Genomic DNA, 18,097 nt, shown 5'->3' on the forward strand with positions numbered 1-18,097 from the left:
TTAGCATGGCCTTAGCAAAGTCAAAGTATTATCATGTCTGAACATGTACAGTAAGGAGGTGGTTGGTTTGGCAGAGGGGGGCTGCAGCAGTAAGCAGTGTTGGCATGAGCGCTGCCAGGTTTTAAAGGCCGCCTGTACACTTGTGTGCATATGACTGGATGTTACTCATCAGCTAATGGTCTGACAAAAGGAGGTGTTTTTTGTGTGTCTTGGCCTGCTGTGGCCCCCTTTTCATCTTTCCTGTTAAACAACTTTTCACCGTCCACTGGTTATTCTGTTTCTTCTGCGTCATTGATTTAGTGCGTGATGTGCACCAACGTTCAGTTCCTGGTTCTTTATTTAAGTAACCCCTTAACCACATAACTCACTGACAGAGCATGTTGCACTGTAACATATGGCTGTGCCTTTAAGCTTTATTCACTATTCGCTTTATTTATTTAATTGCTAAAAGGAAGTGGTTTGGTGTCTCATGTAGTGTTTGTTGCCCTCTTTCCATCTTTCCCATCAAGCAACTTTTCACTGTCCACTGGTTCTTCTATTTCTTCTGTGTCATTGATTGTGTGTGATGTGCATCAAGGTTTAGTTCCTGCTTCTTTATATAGGAACCAGGAACTTGACAGAGCATGACAGTGAATGGTACCAAGCAATATTTGACCTATCTTTTAGATCCCTTGATTTATTGAGCTTCTCTTGGCACTGACTCCTGATGTCTAAGAATGAATGAGTTGCACTCATGTTTTAACGTTAAGTGACTCCATCTATTTCTCGTGTATGACATTGTAACTTTTATCATTGGAATCATTGTTACTATTAACTTAACTGGTAATGATGTGATTATGGTCTGAGTAGCAGGTGGTCATATGATAAAATCAAATCTTCATGGTTTAAAAAGTCATAATACAAAGAGTAATAATTGTTTGCTGTTTGGTTTTTTTTTTGTCTTTGTTATAATGGGAGTCTATGGCGAAAACACTTTTTGGGACGCATACCATGCACCATTATACCATGGTAAAATGGCAAATGTATCCACGGGCTATAACCATGGATGTATTAAGAGACCTGGATACGGTGCTGCCACTCAACTTTGCTGTCAATTTGTCCCAGTGGACACACTGCAATGAAAAAAATCCTTTGTGGCCCAAAAAGCAATTTCCCATAAACGACCACTATAAGAGAGACATCTGTAAATATTACTCTTTGTATTATGAGTGTTTAATACGTGAAGGTTTTATATTTGTATATATTTAGATCTATAACAAAGATGGCCGAGCATCCACTCATGTTAACAGAACTCAACTGAAATTACGCTGCTGTAGACGGTGTCAGCTTATAGGAAGTTACAGATTTCAGCTTTTTGGTTGACTCAAAACTTTCAATGCTAAACACTTGTTTGTATGCTTTGCTTGTGGCAGTGAAATCCCAGGAAGCTGTTGCGTAGGTTGAGTAGCAGCTGCACGTAAGAGAGCCCCGAAAACAGTTTGTCAAGTGAGCCGAGAGGATAAGCTTGTTATTTCTCATAAAACTGGACAACAGGATGCGAGGGATCCCGCAGTGGGTCAAACACAATAAACTAGAGAGGAAGAGAGAGAACATTTGTGTGTGTGTGTGTGTGTGTGTGTGTGTGTGTGTGTGTGAGTGTGTGTGAGTGTGTGTGTGTGTGTGTGTGTGTGTGTGTGTGAGGGATCCATGCAGACCCCCAGGCAGAGTGACTCTCTCTTCCTGTCTCCTTCCTGATCCCCTGCTCTCTCTCCAGACGACAATAGACATCCCATCATGCCCGTTTGGATGGTTAACGGTCGTGTTTATTATCCCATTGCTGTCGTCATCTGGACACACATCCAACACTGACAGTCAGCTGGACTGGCTTCAGTTACGACAGATGAGGACGACTGAATCACAGAATAAATACTACTAAGCTTTTAAACAAACAGACATTTAGACGTAGACATAAGGCCACAGGATGACAGAATCACACAGGAGAGGCAGAGAGTAGAGAGAAGACACAGTGTGTCCGTTACAGCAGAATGAAACTGGATTTTCCTATTTTCCTAAATGTGGCAAAGCTGCTGGTTTACCCTCATTTGTGGACTTACAGGACGAATCAGCCTTATCTCACTCTCTGTAATTTTAGCACTTCTGCAATCACAGAAAACTTGGCAGGATTGAGCCAAAAGTTATCTGCGTGTGATGATCGAATTCAGGAGCCTCCCCAACTTGAGAAATGTCAAAATATCCCAGTTATTGAATAGTGAAAGCGATAGCTCTACCCTGCTTCTTCCAGAAAACACCGTATTAGACTGACTCCCTTCAGTTGCCAAAGTAATCAGACTGTAACACAATGCAACATAAACAGCAGACAGTAGTTTGACTTTAGAAGATTGATGTACTGTACATGGACAGAGATTTTAATTCATTGTGTCATCAATCAAAGCTAAATTTTACATTATCTCATGTTTAATTGCCTGTGATGAATGATTACCAATTACTGTGGGAGGTTGTATGTTTTTCTCAGTTATCAGAATCTCTCACAAAGTGAACCTTTTAAGTATAATGTAAATTCACATTTGTTTCTTTCAAAATTCTGCCAGTAATGTGAGTTTTTTGTGAAGAGAAATTAAGAGTACTGGACGTGACTGAGCACATCAGGTGGCACAATGTGCTCATAGTGTATTATGACCCTCTCTCATTGGTGTAGCTTTGGTGGGTGGGTGACTGTGTCCCGACACGTAACCGTCTGTGGATGAGATACAGATAAGGAATCCTCCGTCAAGCAGCTCTCTTGTATGCATGAACTGTTTGAGTCTACGTGTGTTATGTGGCTGTGTGTCCATATTAACAATGGGTTAATCCCTCTGATATCCAGGCTGTTTTACTCCTAACCTTGTTTTCACAGTAAACTAAAACATTACACAACTGCCGCCTCTTTGTCATGTGGGGCATTACACTCGACCTGGTTTTAAAACATGCCAGTCGGCTAATGTGACCCCCTGACTACCTGTTGTATTTAGGATGGAAAAACTGTTATTCAAGCTGCGTGAGTATGAAACATGAGTAACAGGGAGGCGAAATGCGAGAAGCTGCTGCTGTGCATCCAAGATGAAGTGCAGGGGTGCTGCTGCTGCTGCTGCTGTCTGACTGTCTTCGCTGTTACGTACGGCTGACGTAGACGGGTCAAGGCCTGTTATGTGTCTGGATATTCTTCTGTGTCAAGGCTGTAGACCCTCTGTTATTTGAAACTAGGGCTGAAACGATACGTCGGGTAATCCATCAGTCAATTGACAGAAACATTTTGGTAACCGACAGTATTAATTGTTTAAGTCATTTATTAAGCAAAAATGATGTTCACCGCTACAGATTTTTCTGCTGATCTATATCATTGCATAATGAATAGCTTTGAGGTTTGGACAGTTTGACAGACAGAACGATTAAACGATAGAGAAAGACTGGAACCAGAGAAGCTGATTTATCAACAGATCATTTCAGCTCTACAAAACTCCACTGTTTTACATCTTTAAGACTTGGACTGTTGGTTGGACAAAACATTTAGAACTGCAACTAATGATTCTGTTGTTTTTACTATCGATTACTCTTCAGATTATTTGCTCTATTCATTGTTTGATCTATTAAACATCAGAAAACTGAAACTGAAAAATTCCCTTCCCAATATCCTGGAGCACATGGTGACGCCAGCAGTTAACCCCCCCCCCCCCAAAAAAAAAAAAAAATTACATTTCCTATCATGTAAGACGGCAAATTCTCACATTAAAGAACCTGGAACCATCAAATGTTTGGCTTTTTTGCTTGAAGATATTCCCAAATTTCATTATTTTTGACATTTTATAGCCATAACGATGAATCAATCAATCAAGAAATGAATCAGCAGATTAAATCGATGATGAAATAATTGTTAGCTGTTTAGCTGTTTGAAACCTGTTGATTTAGCACAGTTGCTGATGGGCCTTTGCTCGGCACAACAGGTGTTCTTAAACACGAGACTCGTGTGCCTGTTGGTTCATTAGTGTGTTAAATGCTTCCTGCGGTGGTCAGTGGACAGTTTGCACTCTTACACTTGGTAGTGGTGGAGAAGTTAAATTAACAACTGGATTGTGGAGTGTTGTGTACAGCCATTCACCAAAGAGCAGCTTAGTGATTTTTGTTCTATTACTATTCTACCACAGCACTCTGGTGTAAACCTTTTCGTAAACTCAAGGACTCTTGAAAGATAGACTACTCCTCTGCCTCTGGCTGTTCTTCGTTGTAGTTCAAGTTCAAGTTCAAGGAAATCCACTGCGTTCATCAAAACAGGAAGTGCTCTAGTCATCGGAGTGATCAGCGTGATATTGGCAGTGTAAACCTCTGCTGGCTGCTGGCTGCAGGAGTAACTAAACAGCAAGCAAGAAGAGCAAGAGGCTAGAGGCGGGACTACCCCCATGAGGGAGTGTGTATGAGGCAGAGGTCTCACTCTCGCGCGCACACACACACACACACTCTCTCAGTCATTGCTCCACATACACAGGGTGTGAGGTAAAGCCGAGTCAGACCTCGCAGCCCAAAGTGAGTCACTAGAGCTGTGGCGTTTCCCGGCGTCAGAGAGCCAAGGCTTGGTCCTTTTACTCATGCTGTAGTCAGACCGAGACAGGCACTTTACCGGACGGCAGCCCCGCTCTGCTCTGCACTCCACACACAGCAACATGGGAGCCTGCTGCTTTGACAAGAAAGAGAGGAAATTAGGGAAGCTAAATGGTTGGAGAAAGGTGAGTTTTCTTGGTGTTTTTGTAGCTTGATATAAAGAGTTTGTAATCACTTTTACTTTTTGTGGGATCTTAATGGACTGTAGGATTCTCTGTCTTGTGTGCCAAACTTTTGTGGCTTGCTTAAGATAAATTTCACATGCTGTGGTTTAAGTCTTTTCAAAGACAAAGTTTCTGCTGATCCTTTTTGTCCTTTGGTGTTGTTAAAAGCGGTCATCTTTAAACACACTTCCTTGCTACGGATGCTGAATGCGTGCTTCGGGGTTTTCTTCCTTTTGAAAGCATGTGATATTTAGGTGCTGTAGCTGTACATTATCGAAATCTTTACTTGTTACTTTTCTATTTCTACACATCTTTTCAGAGGTCCATGCAAGAGGCAGAACCCTTGTGCATCCTTTCATATGACGCTGAATTGAAGCTAAAAAACACAGAGACACAGAGAGACCTCTCTACACCTACAGATCAGAGCTACATTCAGTGCTGATCATAGATGACATTTCTGTCTCTGGATTTTAAGGTTCTGTCCGTCGGTCCAGTTACAACTTTAGTTTGTAGGATTACTTAAACTTTTCCCGCAGGGTGTTGAGAGTGAAGGAATATATGGACATTCTAGAGACTTAAGTTCAGACTCTGTTTCGTTCCTCTCAAGTTATTAAGTGACCTATAGGTGATAGTAATCTGTACTTGGTTGAACTGTGTAGTTAACAGGCGAGGAGAGCAAAAAGCATCTTAGGAAAACTAGCATTGTGTGTTTGTCTTTCTCTAGTCTGGTGTGGTCTAAACAGAGGGAAGGGATTGAGTTAATGAGCAAATTGGATGTGGATTTAAGTCACCTGAGGTCCAGGCTGGTGATAAGTGGAGTTTTTCTTTCTTTTTCTGACTGAGGCCGAACAGTCAGGTCATCTTGGGAAGAAAGAGAGAGGCAGTAGCAATGTGGTTAGATGCTGCTCAGTGGTCAGTTTGTCCAAACAGGGGATGTAGAGATTAAAGGAAATCTCTCTGGGAAACTTTCCAAAAAGGTTATGGGGATGCATGCCGTTACTTTTGTAGTCATATAGAAAGCAACATTTTGAGTGATGTCTTGTTTGTTAGGCTTTCAGAATCATGTCTTGGTGTAATACTGCCTCTGTGGTATTTTACATGGGGGTGCTTTCTGCTTTCGAAGCAACCAGAGCTCAAGCGAGCGCAGTTGTGCAGCCTGTTAACTGCTCTCCTCCAGCCAAAAATGGTGTTGCACGCCACATCTGACTCCGCTGAGGCCTTGAACTGCCGGGAGTGATGGGAATGAATCACTCGGCTGAGAAATTGCTTCCTTACTTTCATCTCTCCCTCCGTTATTGTCTCCTGTTCTTACAGCTGACCGTTCTTTTTCAATACATCTTACCGCATAGGTTGAGAGACACATGAGCACACTCTTTCTCACACAGACAGACACACATTAGCGTGAGTGAGTCAGAGGAAGTGAGAGGTTGTCAGGCCGTCTGTCAGAGTTGCCTGTAGCTTTACCCAACATGCGCACGGTTCATACGTAGGCAGGATCTTTACAGAGTTATGTCACTGCGAGTCTTTGCCATAGCGCCGATGATACCTTCCTGCGTCATATTTTTGCTTAAGTGAGGGGGATATAAACCGCAAACACTGCAGGATTGCTGCTGAAGAAACACTTATTGCACAAGTCACGATCAGCGACGTTGCATGCTGTAAATATGAGATTATAAACTGATATAAATGAACTGAAAACATTCAGTCGGTCAGACGGTAAAGAAGAAGCAAGTTTCATAGTAATTATTATTCATTCTATTTGAAACTTCTAAGAGTTATTAAATGAAATAATAATAATTTTCAGGTTAAAAAGTGTAACCTCAGTGTAATAGCTTTGCTCTTAACTAATAACTTTCACACTCTCAAGTTGAACATTTGTTTGCTTGTTTTTATATTAGATAGAAAAAGGTCTATCCATAAAGGTGTATCCATAAGTCAAGCTGTACATTTCTGTCACTGCGGGGTTAAGGGGTCAATGCTCTCTAAACACTGAGCAGGCTGCGCTACAGCAGACTGAGCATAGTGCACCCACTAGTGGCTCAAAGGCACAACTTCACTGAACCACCTCGGATGAAAATAGCTGATGATTTAAAGCAGGAAAGACCGCCAGACTGATTCAAACCTTACTTGACAATTTTAAGCAATTTTAAGCATTTAACGACGGTGGCAAATTAAAAAAAAGAATCTACACGTCACATTTGTTTTGACACCGAGGAAAAGAGAGTAGGAAAGACGCTTGAGGACGGGAAGAAGCGAACGGATCAACAGAATAAGGATATACAGTGTGTGGGTATGTGGGAAAGAGATACCCACAGAGCTCTAAGACGCTAATCTTCCTCTAGTGTCATGGAGTCATGGAGGCTTCCCTTCTGCCCCTGAATGAACAATAAAATCAAACACACACTGGCGATAACACACTCATACAGACACATATGGGCATGAGTGTGTAAAACATGCGTGTGACATGTCAGCATCAACTGTGCTTAACTGCAGATAATGGCATTTGTAGGCTGTGTGTGTGTGTGTGTGCATGCTCTGAGGCATTTCTTTCAGCCTCTGGGGAAGCGTAGCTCTTCAACACATTGCAGAGAGACATCCCCCGCTGTTATTTCTGGTTTCTTTATATATTATGCAGTGAGCGATTATATAAAGAGCTGCCTCCTCTCTTTCTTATTTATTTATTTTTTTTCTCGCTCTTTTCTTGCGTCCTACCTTCCTGCTTCTGGTTCTTTCCCTCAGTGGGAGGATAATCCGGAATCCTCTCGGGGAAGCTTTGATCTCCCCCTCATCTTTCCGAACTCATACACACACACGCATTGGACTGAGAGGTTCTCTGGGAACTTCTGTTTTCAGTTTCCCATAGATTGGCTCTGAAGTGACAAGAACTATGGATATTTTCTCATTAACGAAACATTGCAGCCATCCTCCTCAAGGGTTTCACAAACAAAAGTCGTGACTACATTGACAAAAGCACATTTGCGCCTCGAAATTGGCCAGTGGTACTGATGTAACAGCATATTCCAGTCAGGTGGCCCTAGCCGTGTACACTGCAGCAGTATCAACACCTGCTCCAAGGACAGCCCATTGATTCTGCCAGCGAGGCAGACAGACAGAGAGATTGATGACTGTGTTGGCAAGTGGCAGCCGGGAGAGAAATTGACATGTAAGTGGTGGAGAGTGAGGGAGAGACGGGGAGGGGGCGTGATTTTCAGTCTGTGCATCGGTGGATGCGAGCAGAGGCGATGTGTGTGGTGTGTCCTCGTGACAGCTCAGCAGCTACACCACATGTCTGCCTGGGAAGGAAAAGGGGAAGCCTCTCCTCTCTCCTCTCTCCTTTCAAAACAGCCTCACACTGGCCGCCTGATGCTGTTGCCATGGCGTTGGGGTGTTCTGGTAATTGCCGTACACACACTTACTTACAGGCAGAGAGAGAGAAAACCGTGGGCGGTTGTCACCTAAATTGAGGAGGGATGCAATTATCTCCCATCTCTCCGTCTTTTTCTTGCCCCCCCCCCCCCCCCCCCCCCCTTCTCTGACCGTCTTCCCCGCTCTCTTTGTTGTCTGTCGGTTGTTAAAAATAGCCCTCCACAGACACCCTGACAGCATCTAATATTATTGGGCTTGGGATGCGGTTAATGAACAGGCTTATGACTTCTCCACAATGGCCACCGCTCTCTGGGATGTCAGGAAACAACAGAAGTCTCAAAGAGGGAGAGGAGCGGATGATAATAGAGATAATGGCGATAAAAATACAGTCACTGTGCATTCACATTCCTCAAAACGTGCTCCTTCCCCTTTCTCTTGTTTTACTGTAGAGGGGAGGCATAGCTGTACGGCTCCATGACATTCCTTCACAATGGCTGACTTCATAAAAAATGGCTTTTAGAGAGAATTACAGGGGCTGCGAATTGAGGAGGATGGGATTTATCTACAGCTGGAAAAAACCAGGAGAGAAAAAGTTACACTGGACTCCAAGTCTGGATATTATATGTCCCCATAGAACCTCATGTATACACCAATGCCAAGCCGTAATTAGGGCTCCCCCCTTCTCCCCACTTTCTGTCAAATCATGTGTTCTGAATAGAGCGTGTTGCTGGGGCTGGCAGACTACAGCAGGGGGAAAAAGAGACAGAGGAGGGAGGGAACGAGAAAGGGAGAAACATGGAGAGAGAGAGAGAGAGAGAGAGAGAAGCAGGGTAGGAGGGGGAGCGAGTGCTACAGCAGTGAGAGCAGCGAAGCAAGACAAATCCAGTGGAGGAACCCCCCCTCCAGTCAGATGAACATCACTGCCTCACTCCCTCCTCCTCCTGTCTCCATCGCTGTTTTTTTCCCCTCCTCCCTTCCTCGTTGCTTCTCCATTATTCATCAGTGCGCTGAGAGACCCCAGCTCACAGCTCCAGCTGCTCCAGCCGAACCACGAGCCTGCTGGATCTCCTCCTCGCCTAGCCTGGCTACAGCGCCTACTTTTTCCTACATCCATCCATCCATCCCCAGGCATGGGGACTCAGAGCTGGCCCTTTTCTGCTGCTGAGAGGGAGAGTGAGCCATCATCGAGCTGCTCTCTTAGCTGCTGAGAAGAGAAACACAAGAGGAGAGAAGAGAGGATTTTTTTGTCCTTTTTGGCGCTGAAAGAATCCTGTTCGTCTGCCTCTATTTCTTTCTATTGGATTACAGTTCTGGCTTTGTGTAGGAACGAGAAAACGGGGTCCAAAATGCCTGAAGCCAATTACCTGCTGTCGGTGTCTTGGGGTTACATTAAGGTGTGTGGCGCTTATCTACGTAGCTTGTCGGGATAAGGCACTCATTTCATTGTACCTTCCTGTGCTGTGTTGTTGCATTAAGGGCCAATTCTTCAGAAATTCAGCATTTTGATATCTATTGTATTTGTTGAGCTTTCCAGGAAACTGTGCTAGCCTAATTGCACCAAAAGATATTTCCATCGTGGTGAGGGGGGGTCTGGCAGAATGGTGTTTTGTGGCTCAGGCTCCATCTTGAGCCCTCTGCAGAGCTGTGTGTCTGTTTGTATATGTGTCAGTGTGTATGTGTGTGCACGCGCATGCATCAGTCTGTCATAAACGGCTGCTACTGCAGTGCCTGGGTCTCTGTGTACTGTCAAATGCATCCATCATTTATCAACTATTTCATCTATTTAAGACTGTTCATAATATGAAAAGTACATGAAAATCACCTAAATGTTGGAACGAAGAGGAACGTAGGGAGCAGTGTGCAGATTTTCCTCTTGACATCATTGAAATGCTTGCACACTGACGCAAGTAAAACTGCTAAATAGGCCCCAAAAATGCGATTCAGTGTAATAAAACTGTAAATTGGTTGCAGGGGGTGAATTGAGGGGCATTAAAAGGTGATGGCCTCCCCACTGGTAACACAAATAATGATCCGCACCCTAATGAATTGCAGGGAAAATGGAGGGGAAAATAAGATGTGTCCCTTCACTGATTTTACGCTGTAATTAAATAATATTCTTGAGCTGGTGGAATAAAACTGCTGTATTTTCCATGGAATCTTGTGCCATAATTTCTCCCAGGTTTTCCTTCAGTGGAAACTGACGACATTTTTTTCTCTCCCCCCCTCACCTCCTCTTCCTCTCTCTCTCTTGCAGTTCAAGAGAATGTTGAATCGGGAGTTGACGCACCTATCTGAGATGAGTCGGTCTGGGAATCAGGTTTCCGAATTCATCTCCAACACCTTCCTAGGTAAATGAAAGTCTTGTGTGCATGCACTCAAAATCACACCAACAAATTCACCAATTTAGTTGTTGTAATCCACCTTAAATCACCACAGACTATAATTATGACACATATGTTCACCAAAAACACCATATCAAATACAAATATCCACAAATATTTAGTGTGTCCCACAGATCCCCACTTCTCTGTTTTGCTGCAATGTTTTTTGTGGAGGTTCAGTCTGGTACATGATGTTAAGCTGTGCAAGTTGCTCTGGCAGGCTTTTCTGTGGGGGCGTACCATAAAACACTGCGCCATTCAGCTTTGTCTAGATGTTTATGGCACTGGGCTCAAAATGGCCATTAAAATTGAAGTAAAAATGTACATTTCTCAAAGTATTAGTGAAAGAAAAGATATATAAAAGTGTCATTTGACTGACAAGGGAGCTTGTTAGCCAGAATCGGAGTAAGTGGATCGGAAGTGGATGCTGTCAGCGTGGGTTGCACATTCAAAACCTGAGATTGGATGGCGATAGCTAAATGTGTATGTATTCATATCATCTTCAGAAACATTGCTTCCTCTATTGTTTGCACCCACTTGTACAAAATGTTTCATGACCCTGCTACCAAACCACACTAAGTCACTTAAGTCAATTAAGTCACTGTAGAGAAAAAGAAAAATCTCAACCAGCACAAGTGAGACAATCAACCGATTTTTCCAAATGGATTAAAAGTTGGCTTTTTGTAAATGTGAGATTTCCACAGAAGCTAGAGGAAAAAGCTCAGGCATAGACAAGTGAATGAGTTAAAGGTAATATAGATGGACAAGCAAAAAGGATAATAGAAGTTACAAAGAATGCACACCGAGGTAGTTAAGATTATTTATAGACACTGTGCTTCCGATCGATTGGCATCCTGATCCGGTGTAGTGTTGTTGGCGGATTCCTCACCGCCGGATCATAGAGAGCGAGGGGGGGGGGGGGGGGTGAGGAGAGACAGGGAAGAAGCAAACAAGGGAGGGAGGGAGCTGACTGCAGTGACGGAGAAAATAGAGGTACAGAGGAACCCCCTTTGCTGGCAGTGAGATGAGCTCGGCAGATTGGGTGACTCATCACCGTCTTAATGCATCTTTGTCAGCAGGGACACCTTGTTGTCCCTCCCCCTCTCGCTGCCCCGAGAACCCAGACAGAGATGACTATCGCTGCGATAAAGAAATCAGGATTACCCTGCTGTCGGTAGAAAGAAAAAACAGGTAAACATTAATGAAGAGTGGGGGGAAAAATGGCTGAAGCAGCACAGCTGGCCTGGTTTGGCCTCGGCTGACCAGTGGGACTGTTTAATCCTTCCATCCATTAAGATTAGTATCACATCTAGTAATGCACTTATTTCTGCTTTATACCATTTTTATAAAAGCATCTATGCAGGCACAGAGAAATCACATTTTCCTGCCATATGCCTGGTTCTGCAGGGGCCATTCTTAGATCCACTGCCAATCCCCGTCACTTCATTGTAGACTATTTGGCTTTTACATTTTTCAGCTGATGGTGAGGCAGACTGTTGCCTGGTAAAACAGTGCTCATGAAGCCTGGATAATTCCCTGGATAAATAAAGATTCCAGAGTTTCTCATCGAGGGTGATTTCAGACCAGGATGTCTGACTTTCCATCTGAGACTGTTGGCCGACAGCATGCTGGCCATTCACGTGTGCCTTCCCCCCGCCACAGCTGTCCTCGCAGCATAAATCTGTCATAATTCCCTTTGATCGGCCAGCAGTGGAACACACCTAGTTTAGGAAATACTGTACACTGAGGGAAAACATGCCCCCCCCCCCATCTTCCCATCTCTCACAGGAGAGCATATGGAGGAGGATGAAAAAGAATCCGATGAAATTGAAATAAACACGGGAGACAACAGAGGAAGGGGCGGGAGAAAAGGAGAGAAAGAACAGAGCAAGATACAAATAGATATTTACTTCATTTTGTTTTTTAAATCAGTGTCTAAAATGAGAAAAGGGAAGACATAAGACAAGTTAAATGCAAAGGAGAGAAGAGTGAGGGAGGTAAAAAAAGAAAAAAAACATGAGAGGGACGATCCATGTGACTGGCTGACACATTGCAGGCCAAACTGCGACAGAGTCTTAATCTGGAGGAATATGGAAACCAGGATCATGATAACAGCTAAAAACCTCCAGAGCAGTTTATCAGTCATATCAGGTCAACTGTGGAACAGAGTGCGTGGTGCGTGGTACTGTATATTGGCGCTTACTTATGTAGAAATGGATGATAAGAATGACACTGCGAACTCTCTCTCTCTCTCTCTCTCTCACACACACACACACACACACAAACACCACACAGCAGTGGCGATACGGATGGCTTGTAATACATTAGAGGGCAATATATTGCTCTTCCACTTGTTTCCCACGCAGCACATGTCTGAGAGCGCTTAATTGCCCATTCTCAATTACCACTGGAGGACTGAAGAGAGAGCGAGAGACAGAGAGAAAAGCAGAGGAAGCAGTGCAAGAGAGAGAGAGAGAGAGAGAGAGAGAGCATGAGAGTGAAAGTGATTATTTGAATTACAGCTGGTAATTGAATAACCCTCCACAGGGGAAGGCTGATAGGCCAGCGATGAGCTGAGTCGAGGCTTGATAGATGAGTGCACGGCTCGCATACATGCCGATAGCCAGTCCCTGCAGGATTTCATTCAATTCTTCTGTGATTGCAGTACACACAAGGGCCTGGCTGCTTATTACAGGAAACTTGGCATGTTTTCTGTGTTTATTTTGGGATAAAGTGTGAAGACTGGCGTAGCATTATTTATAATTGTATTTTTCAAAAGCAATATTACAGGAAAGCAAATTTTCGCTGTATTTTTGGACTTCTTGTTCGCTTTATTTGTGGCCAGACCAAATGTAGTTGAATTGACTTATAAATAAAATACACCAGGCATAAAGATCCCACTCTACACGAAGTGATTTGATAAAACTGTGAAAGATGCGGCGGCTTATTGAATGGCCGACTGCATGGAGCTGCCTTAACTGTGCAGAAGCCCCAGCTCTCAGTCTGTCAATGGACTGACCTATGAGAGTGAAAAGAACAGGAGATGAGATGTGAGCCACCTGCTGAGAGACGGGGGAGGACGGGGGAGGGGGGGTGCTGCGAGGGAGGGAAAGGGACAGAGACGAATGAACAATAGGAGCTCAGAGAGAGACTGCAGGTGGAGGACAGGGAGCATGAATGAACAAATGAATGGAGGGACAGAGGATGAATGAAAGCGTGAATCGATAAATCCCTCTGGAACTAACCAGCTGCATGTGTCTCTGTGGTGCCCCTGGGTCCTCAGGCGGCCTACACGTTTTTCTATCGAGAAGCTGTATGAGGTTCAATTGGATTTTTAACCACTTCTTCCTCACAATGTCCGCACTTTTCTAAATACAACACATTTCCCCCCCCTCCCTCAGACAAACAGAATGAGGTGGAGATCCCGTCGCCGACATCCAAGACGCGGGAGAAGAAGAAGCAGCAGAAGCAGCAGCTGATGACACAGATCAGCGGGGTCAAGAAGGTCTCCCACGGGCCCTCGCTCTCCAGCAGCAGCATCTCGCGCTTCGGCGTCAAGACTGATAAGGAGGAGCTGCTGTCCAAGGAGCTGGAGGACCTCAACAAGTGGGGCCTGAACATCTTCACGGTTTCGGAGTACTCCCACAACCGGCCTCTGACCTGCATCATGTACGCCATCTTCCAGGTATGAAGTTTCCTACTTTATTCCGTATTATACGACACCATTACGTAATTGTTGCCTTTTAATATCATCTTGTGTGTGATTACTACTGAAATGATCCACGCTTATTCCTAAATCGATTACAATGTGGTTTTTCTAGGAGCGAGACCTGTTAAAGACGTTCAAGATCCCCATGGATACGTTCGTGGCCTACATGATGACATTGGAAGATCACTATCATTCAGACGTGGCCTACCATAACAGCCTGCATGCCGCTGACGTAGCCCAATCCACACACATCCTCCTCTCCACTCCAGCCCTGGATGTAAGTTGTGATATAAAGTGAAGTATTTAAGTCTGAGCGTCTTGCGTCTTAGTCACTAGGCAGACAGCTAGCTTGCTAACACTTCTCTGTCCTCGTGTGACCTGGTTTGTCTGCTCTGTTCCTGAAAGGCAGAACATGACAGACACAAACACAACCATTTCTTGAGTTGAATTAAGGTTAAAAATCTGATGTTAGCTGCAAATCCAGTCTGGAAGGTTGTCATGTATCACCCAGGGTCTGTTATCTCTCTCTCACACAATACTCTGGGAATCAATAGTCATCTTTCTGATGCTATTTATATCTTCAGAAATAGTTTAATAATCTTCTTTTTTCCCTCTCTTTCTCAGGCGGTCTTCACAGATCTTGAGATCCTAGCAGCCATCTTTGCTGCAGCTATCCATGATGTTGACCATCCTGGAGTATCAAACCAATTCTTAATCAATACCAGTAAGTCAAAACATTAATTTGTTGCTTTCTTTAAAGATATAAAAATTGGCCAGCCAAATAGAAGTAGTCACAACAAAGGCTAAAATATTAAACATCTCTTTTTAACACCTTTCCAGATTCTGAACTGGCGCTCATGTACAACGATGAGTCTGTGCTGGAGAACCATCACTTGGCTGTGGGATTCAAGCTACTGCAGGAGGACAACTGTGACATCTTCCAGAACCTCACTAAGAAGCAGCGACAGTCCCTGCGCAAGATGGTCATCGACATGGTAAGATATCCTGATTCATATTCTTTCTTCTTCTGCTTCCGTCTCCATTTAGTTGAATCAAAACCCAAATTATCCTGATGCTGAGGATGTTTTTTTTTCTTTTTCTCCTCTCTCTTTTATTCAGGTTTTGGCCACTGACATGTCCAAACACATGAGTCTGCTGGCTGATCTGAAGACTATGGTGGAGACTAAGAAGGTGACGAGCTCTGGAGTGCTGCTGCTGGACAATTACACTGACAGGATACAGGTAGGATCTGGTTTTTGCTAAACAGTTTCTTAACTTAAAAAAACAAAAAGAATTTACATTATATGGACTGTGAGTTTGCGTTTGGACATGCTGTAAGCCCTCCACCTCTCTATTACCTGCTTTTAATAGCTCTAAATCAATAGCCAGTGTTGGCGGAGGCCAATGATCATTACCCGGCCTCCTACATAGCTGACCTCTGCTCCCACTGTCACTCCTTTTCTCACTCCATCCATCTTCTTCTTACCTTTAAGTGCCCCCTCTAATGGTCTTTCTAGGATTTCTTCCTTATTAGACTGTTGTGTAGACCGACCTCCTTTCATAACCAAGTACATTACAGAATAAGCATTAAATGTCTGAGTCCTGCTAAATCTAATTGCTGTAAAGTAATCTACCACACCTGGCTGTATTGTTGATATTGGAATTTACATTGGGGAGGCTCATTGTTTCCAGGTTTTACTAGTTTAAAAAAATAAAAAGTGTTTAATACATTTTTTTTAAAGAAGCTGAATTTCCTGCTGAAACCAAACGTTGTAGCAGTTGACAATAGTAGAGGGTGAATACAAAATGACTCCATGGCATGAATCCATCTAGAAAAGTAAAAAAAAAGTGTATAATAATGTATAATTCAACCTGGACTTTTGTGTTGTATTTCTTATCCAATTTACACTTGACATTTACTAAATTGCAGTTCTGTATTATTTATAGGTGCTGCGTAACATGGTGCACTGTGCTGACCTGAGTAACCCCACCAAGTCCCTGGAGCTGTATCGTCAGTGGACTGATCGGATAATGGAGGAGTTCTTCCACCAGGGAGACAGAGAGAGGGAGAGGGGAATGGAGATCAGCCCTATGTGTGATAAACACACCGCCTCAGTGGAGAAGAGCCAGGTAGGCAGTCAAGCACATTTATTACATTACATTTATAATAGGTTTATAACGGATAAACTCACATATGTGCATCAAAAGGTTGAAAGAATCTCAGTCCCAGTTCTAATTAGTCTCCTCACTCCTTTCTAGGTGGGTTTCATCGACTACATCGTGCACCCTCTGTGGGAGACTTGGGCCGATCTGGTCCACCCTGACGCCCAGGACATTCTGGACACGCTGGAGGACAACAGGAACTGGTACCAGAGCATGATCCCCCAGAGTCCCTCCCCACCCTTCTACGACCAGGGTACGCACGGACACAGTGGAGGCACTGGGGGACAGGGAGGTGGGGAGAAATTTCAGTTTGAGCTGACCTTAGAGGAGGAGGACTTGGATGGAATAGAAAAAGATGGCGAAGAGGAGGAGGACGAAGAAGAGGAGGAGGACAGTCTAGGAGATTCTCGCTCTCCTCCCCTGGACTATTTTGACGGTCAGGAGCACGAGGAGGGCGGCATGATGGAGCCCACGTCGGCAATAGAGATCGTGACACACGAGGCGTCACCCACTGACACATAGGGCTTCCATCATCAGGCTCACATGGTGATTTGAAAGTTTTTGGAAAAAGAGGGGAGATCCTCTTGCAGCTGTGCTTTTTAGTAAGCCCACAGAAGCGAGGGCTTAGTTTCGTCCCGCACAGGGGGCGTCTTGCACTTGGGTGTTTGAAGCCAGACACGGGCGGACAGTTTCAGTGAAGCGGCTTCAGAGTTCTCAGGAAATAATTACTGCGAACATTTTAGTCTTGACGGACAGGCGAGACTGAGGGTGGAACTTGAAGGATTTTGGCCAGTTTGGGAAACGGTTACTTTTCTTTTCTGGACTGGCATTAAATGGACATTGACACTACTGAGAGAAGTTTTGTACCTTAAGACTTTTTTACAGATATGATATGATCTAGAAGTAGCATAGAGTAAGATCTACTGATGGAGACACATTTGTATAGCAAGAGAAAGTGTTTACTTTTTTCCTGTACCATTTGTCGAAGGACTTTTGTGTGCCTTTTTTACTATTGTCTTTATAATAGTTTTTTATTTATTTAACACTCTAGTATGTCTGTGAAATGTTTTTTTTTTCTTATCTGAAAGAGCAAAATCTTTTTTGTATGTTAAAAAGAGAACAGTCTTCCATGTATTGGGCAATAGAGAAATCCAAACAAACGTTGACAAACAACTCTTAAACAAACTCATCTAAATAGGGAAACATTAACACCCACATTATATGCACATTTTGTCACATTTGTTTTTCAATCTGAGCACAATGTTTTTCTTTACACGTGGAATTCAAACGCTTATGCTCACTCATGTTACATGTTTAGTTTGTTGCTCTCTATATCAGATGTCAGTCATTGAATGTTACAGTCACACTGAAATACATCACCTATTTTCATACTCTGTCTCTTTAAACATCTTTTGTCTTTTTCTTTGTAACGGTCTGCAGACCATCGGGGGCTTCCTACCTTTTCACACCAAAACTTGACTTTTAATGCAGAATGCTCAGTGAGGATATGAAATCCTACACTTGCAACTATATGGTCAGGCATTCCTGCTAAATTTTCAGTAAAGTCATTGGGACATTTGACTTACACGATTTTGTCTTTTCATTTTGGCATCCAATTGCTGTCGTGTTGGTGTGAAACAGAGGTTAGTCCAGCTCAAACCCTAATAACCTACCGCCAGATAAAA

General features: G+C 43.6%; 1 protein-coding gene across 2 annotated transcripts in view; it reads left to right on the forward strand.

Moving 5' to 3' along the window:
- The window catches only part of pde4ba (phosphodiesterase 4B, cAMP-specific a), a 115,934-nt gene extending 98,131 nt beyond the window's left edge, over positions 1–17,803 (forward strand). Inside the window, exons 1-9 of one of the 2 annotated variants that reach the window (XM_070908243.1) lie at positions 9,506–9,553; positions 10,414–10,507; positions 13,942–14,225; positions 14,362–14,526; positions 14,874–14,973; positions 15,090–15,244; positions 15,369–15,491; positions 16,197–16,379; positions 16,509–17,803. In XM_070908243.1, the coding sequence (XP_070764344.1) occupies positions 9,506–9,553; positions 10,414–10,507; positions 13,942–14,225; positions 14,362–14,526; positions 14,874–14,973; positions 15,090–15,244; positions 15,369–15,491; positions 16,197–16,379; positions 16,509–16,934 (1,578 nt within the window). In that variant the 3' untranslated portion in view covers positions 16,935–17,803. Of the gene's footprint in view, positions 1–9,505; positions 9,554–10,413; positions 10,508–13,941; positions 14,226–14,361; positions 14,527–14,873; positions 14,974–15,089; positions 15,245–15,368; positions 15,492–16,196; positions 16,380–16,508 lie in introns of those variants that run through there. The other variant, XM_070908242.1, reaches the window with a different exon arrangement.
- The last annotated feature ends 294 nt before the right edge of the window (positions 17,804–18,097 follow it).

This window comes from Enoplosus armatus, chromosome 7, assembly GCF_043641665.1.
Source record: "Enoplosus armatus isolate fEnoArm2 chromosome 7, fEnoArm2.hap1, whole genome shotgun sequence".
NCBI lineage: Eukaryota > Metazoa > Chordata > Actinopteri > Centrarchiformes > Enoplosidae > Enoplosus > Enoplosus armatus.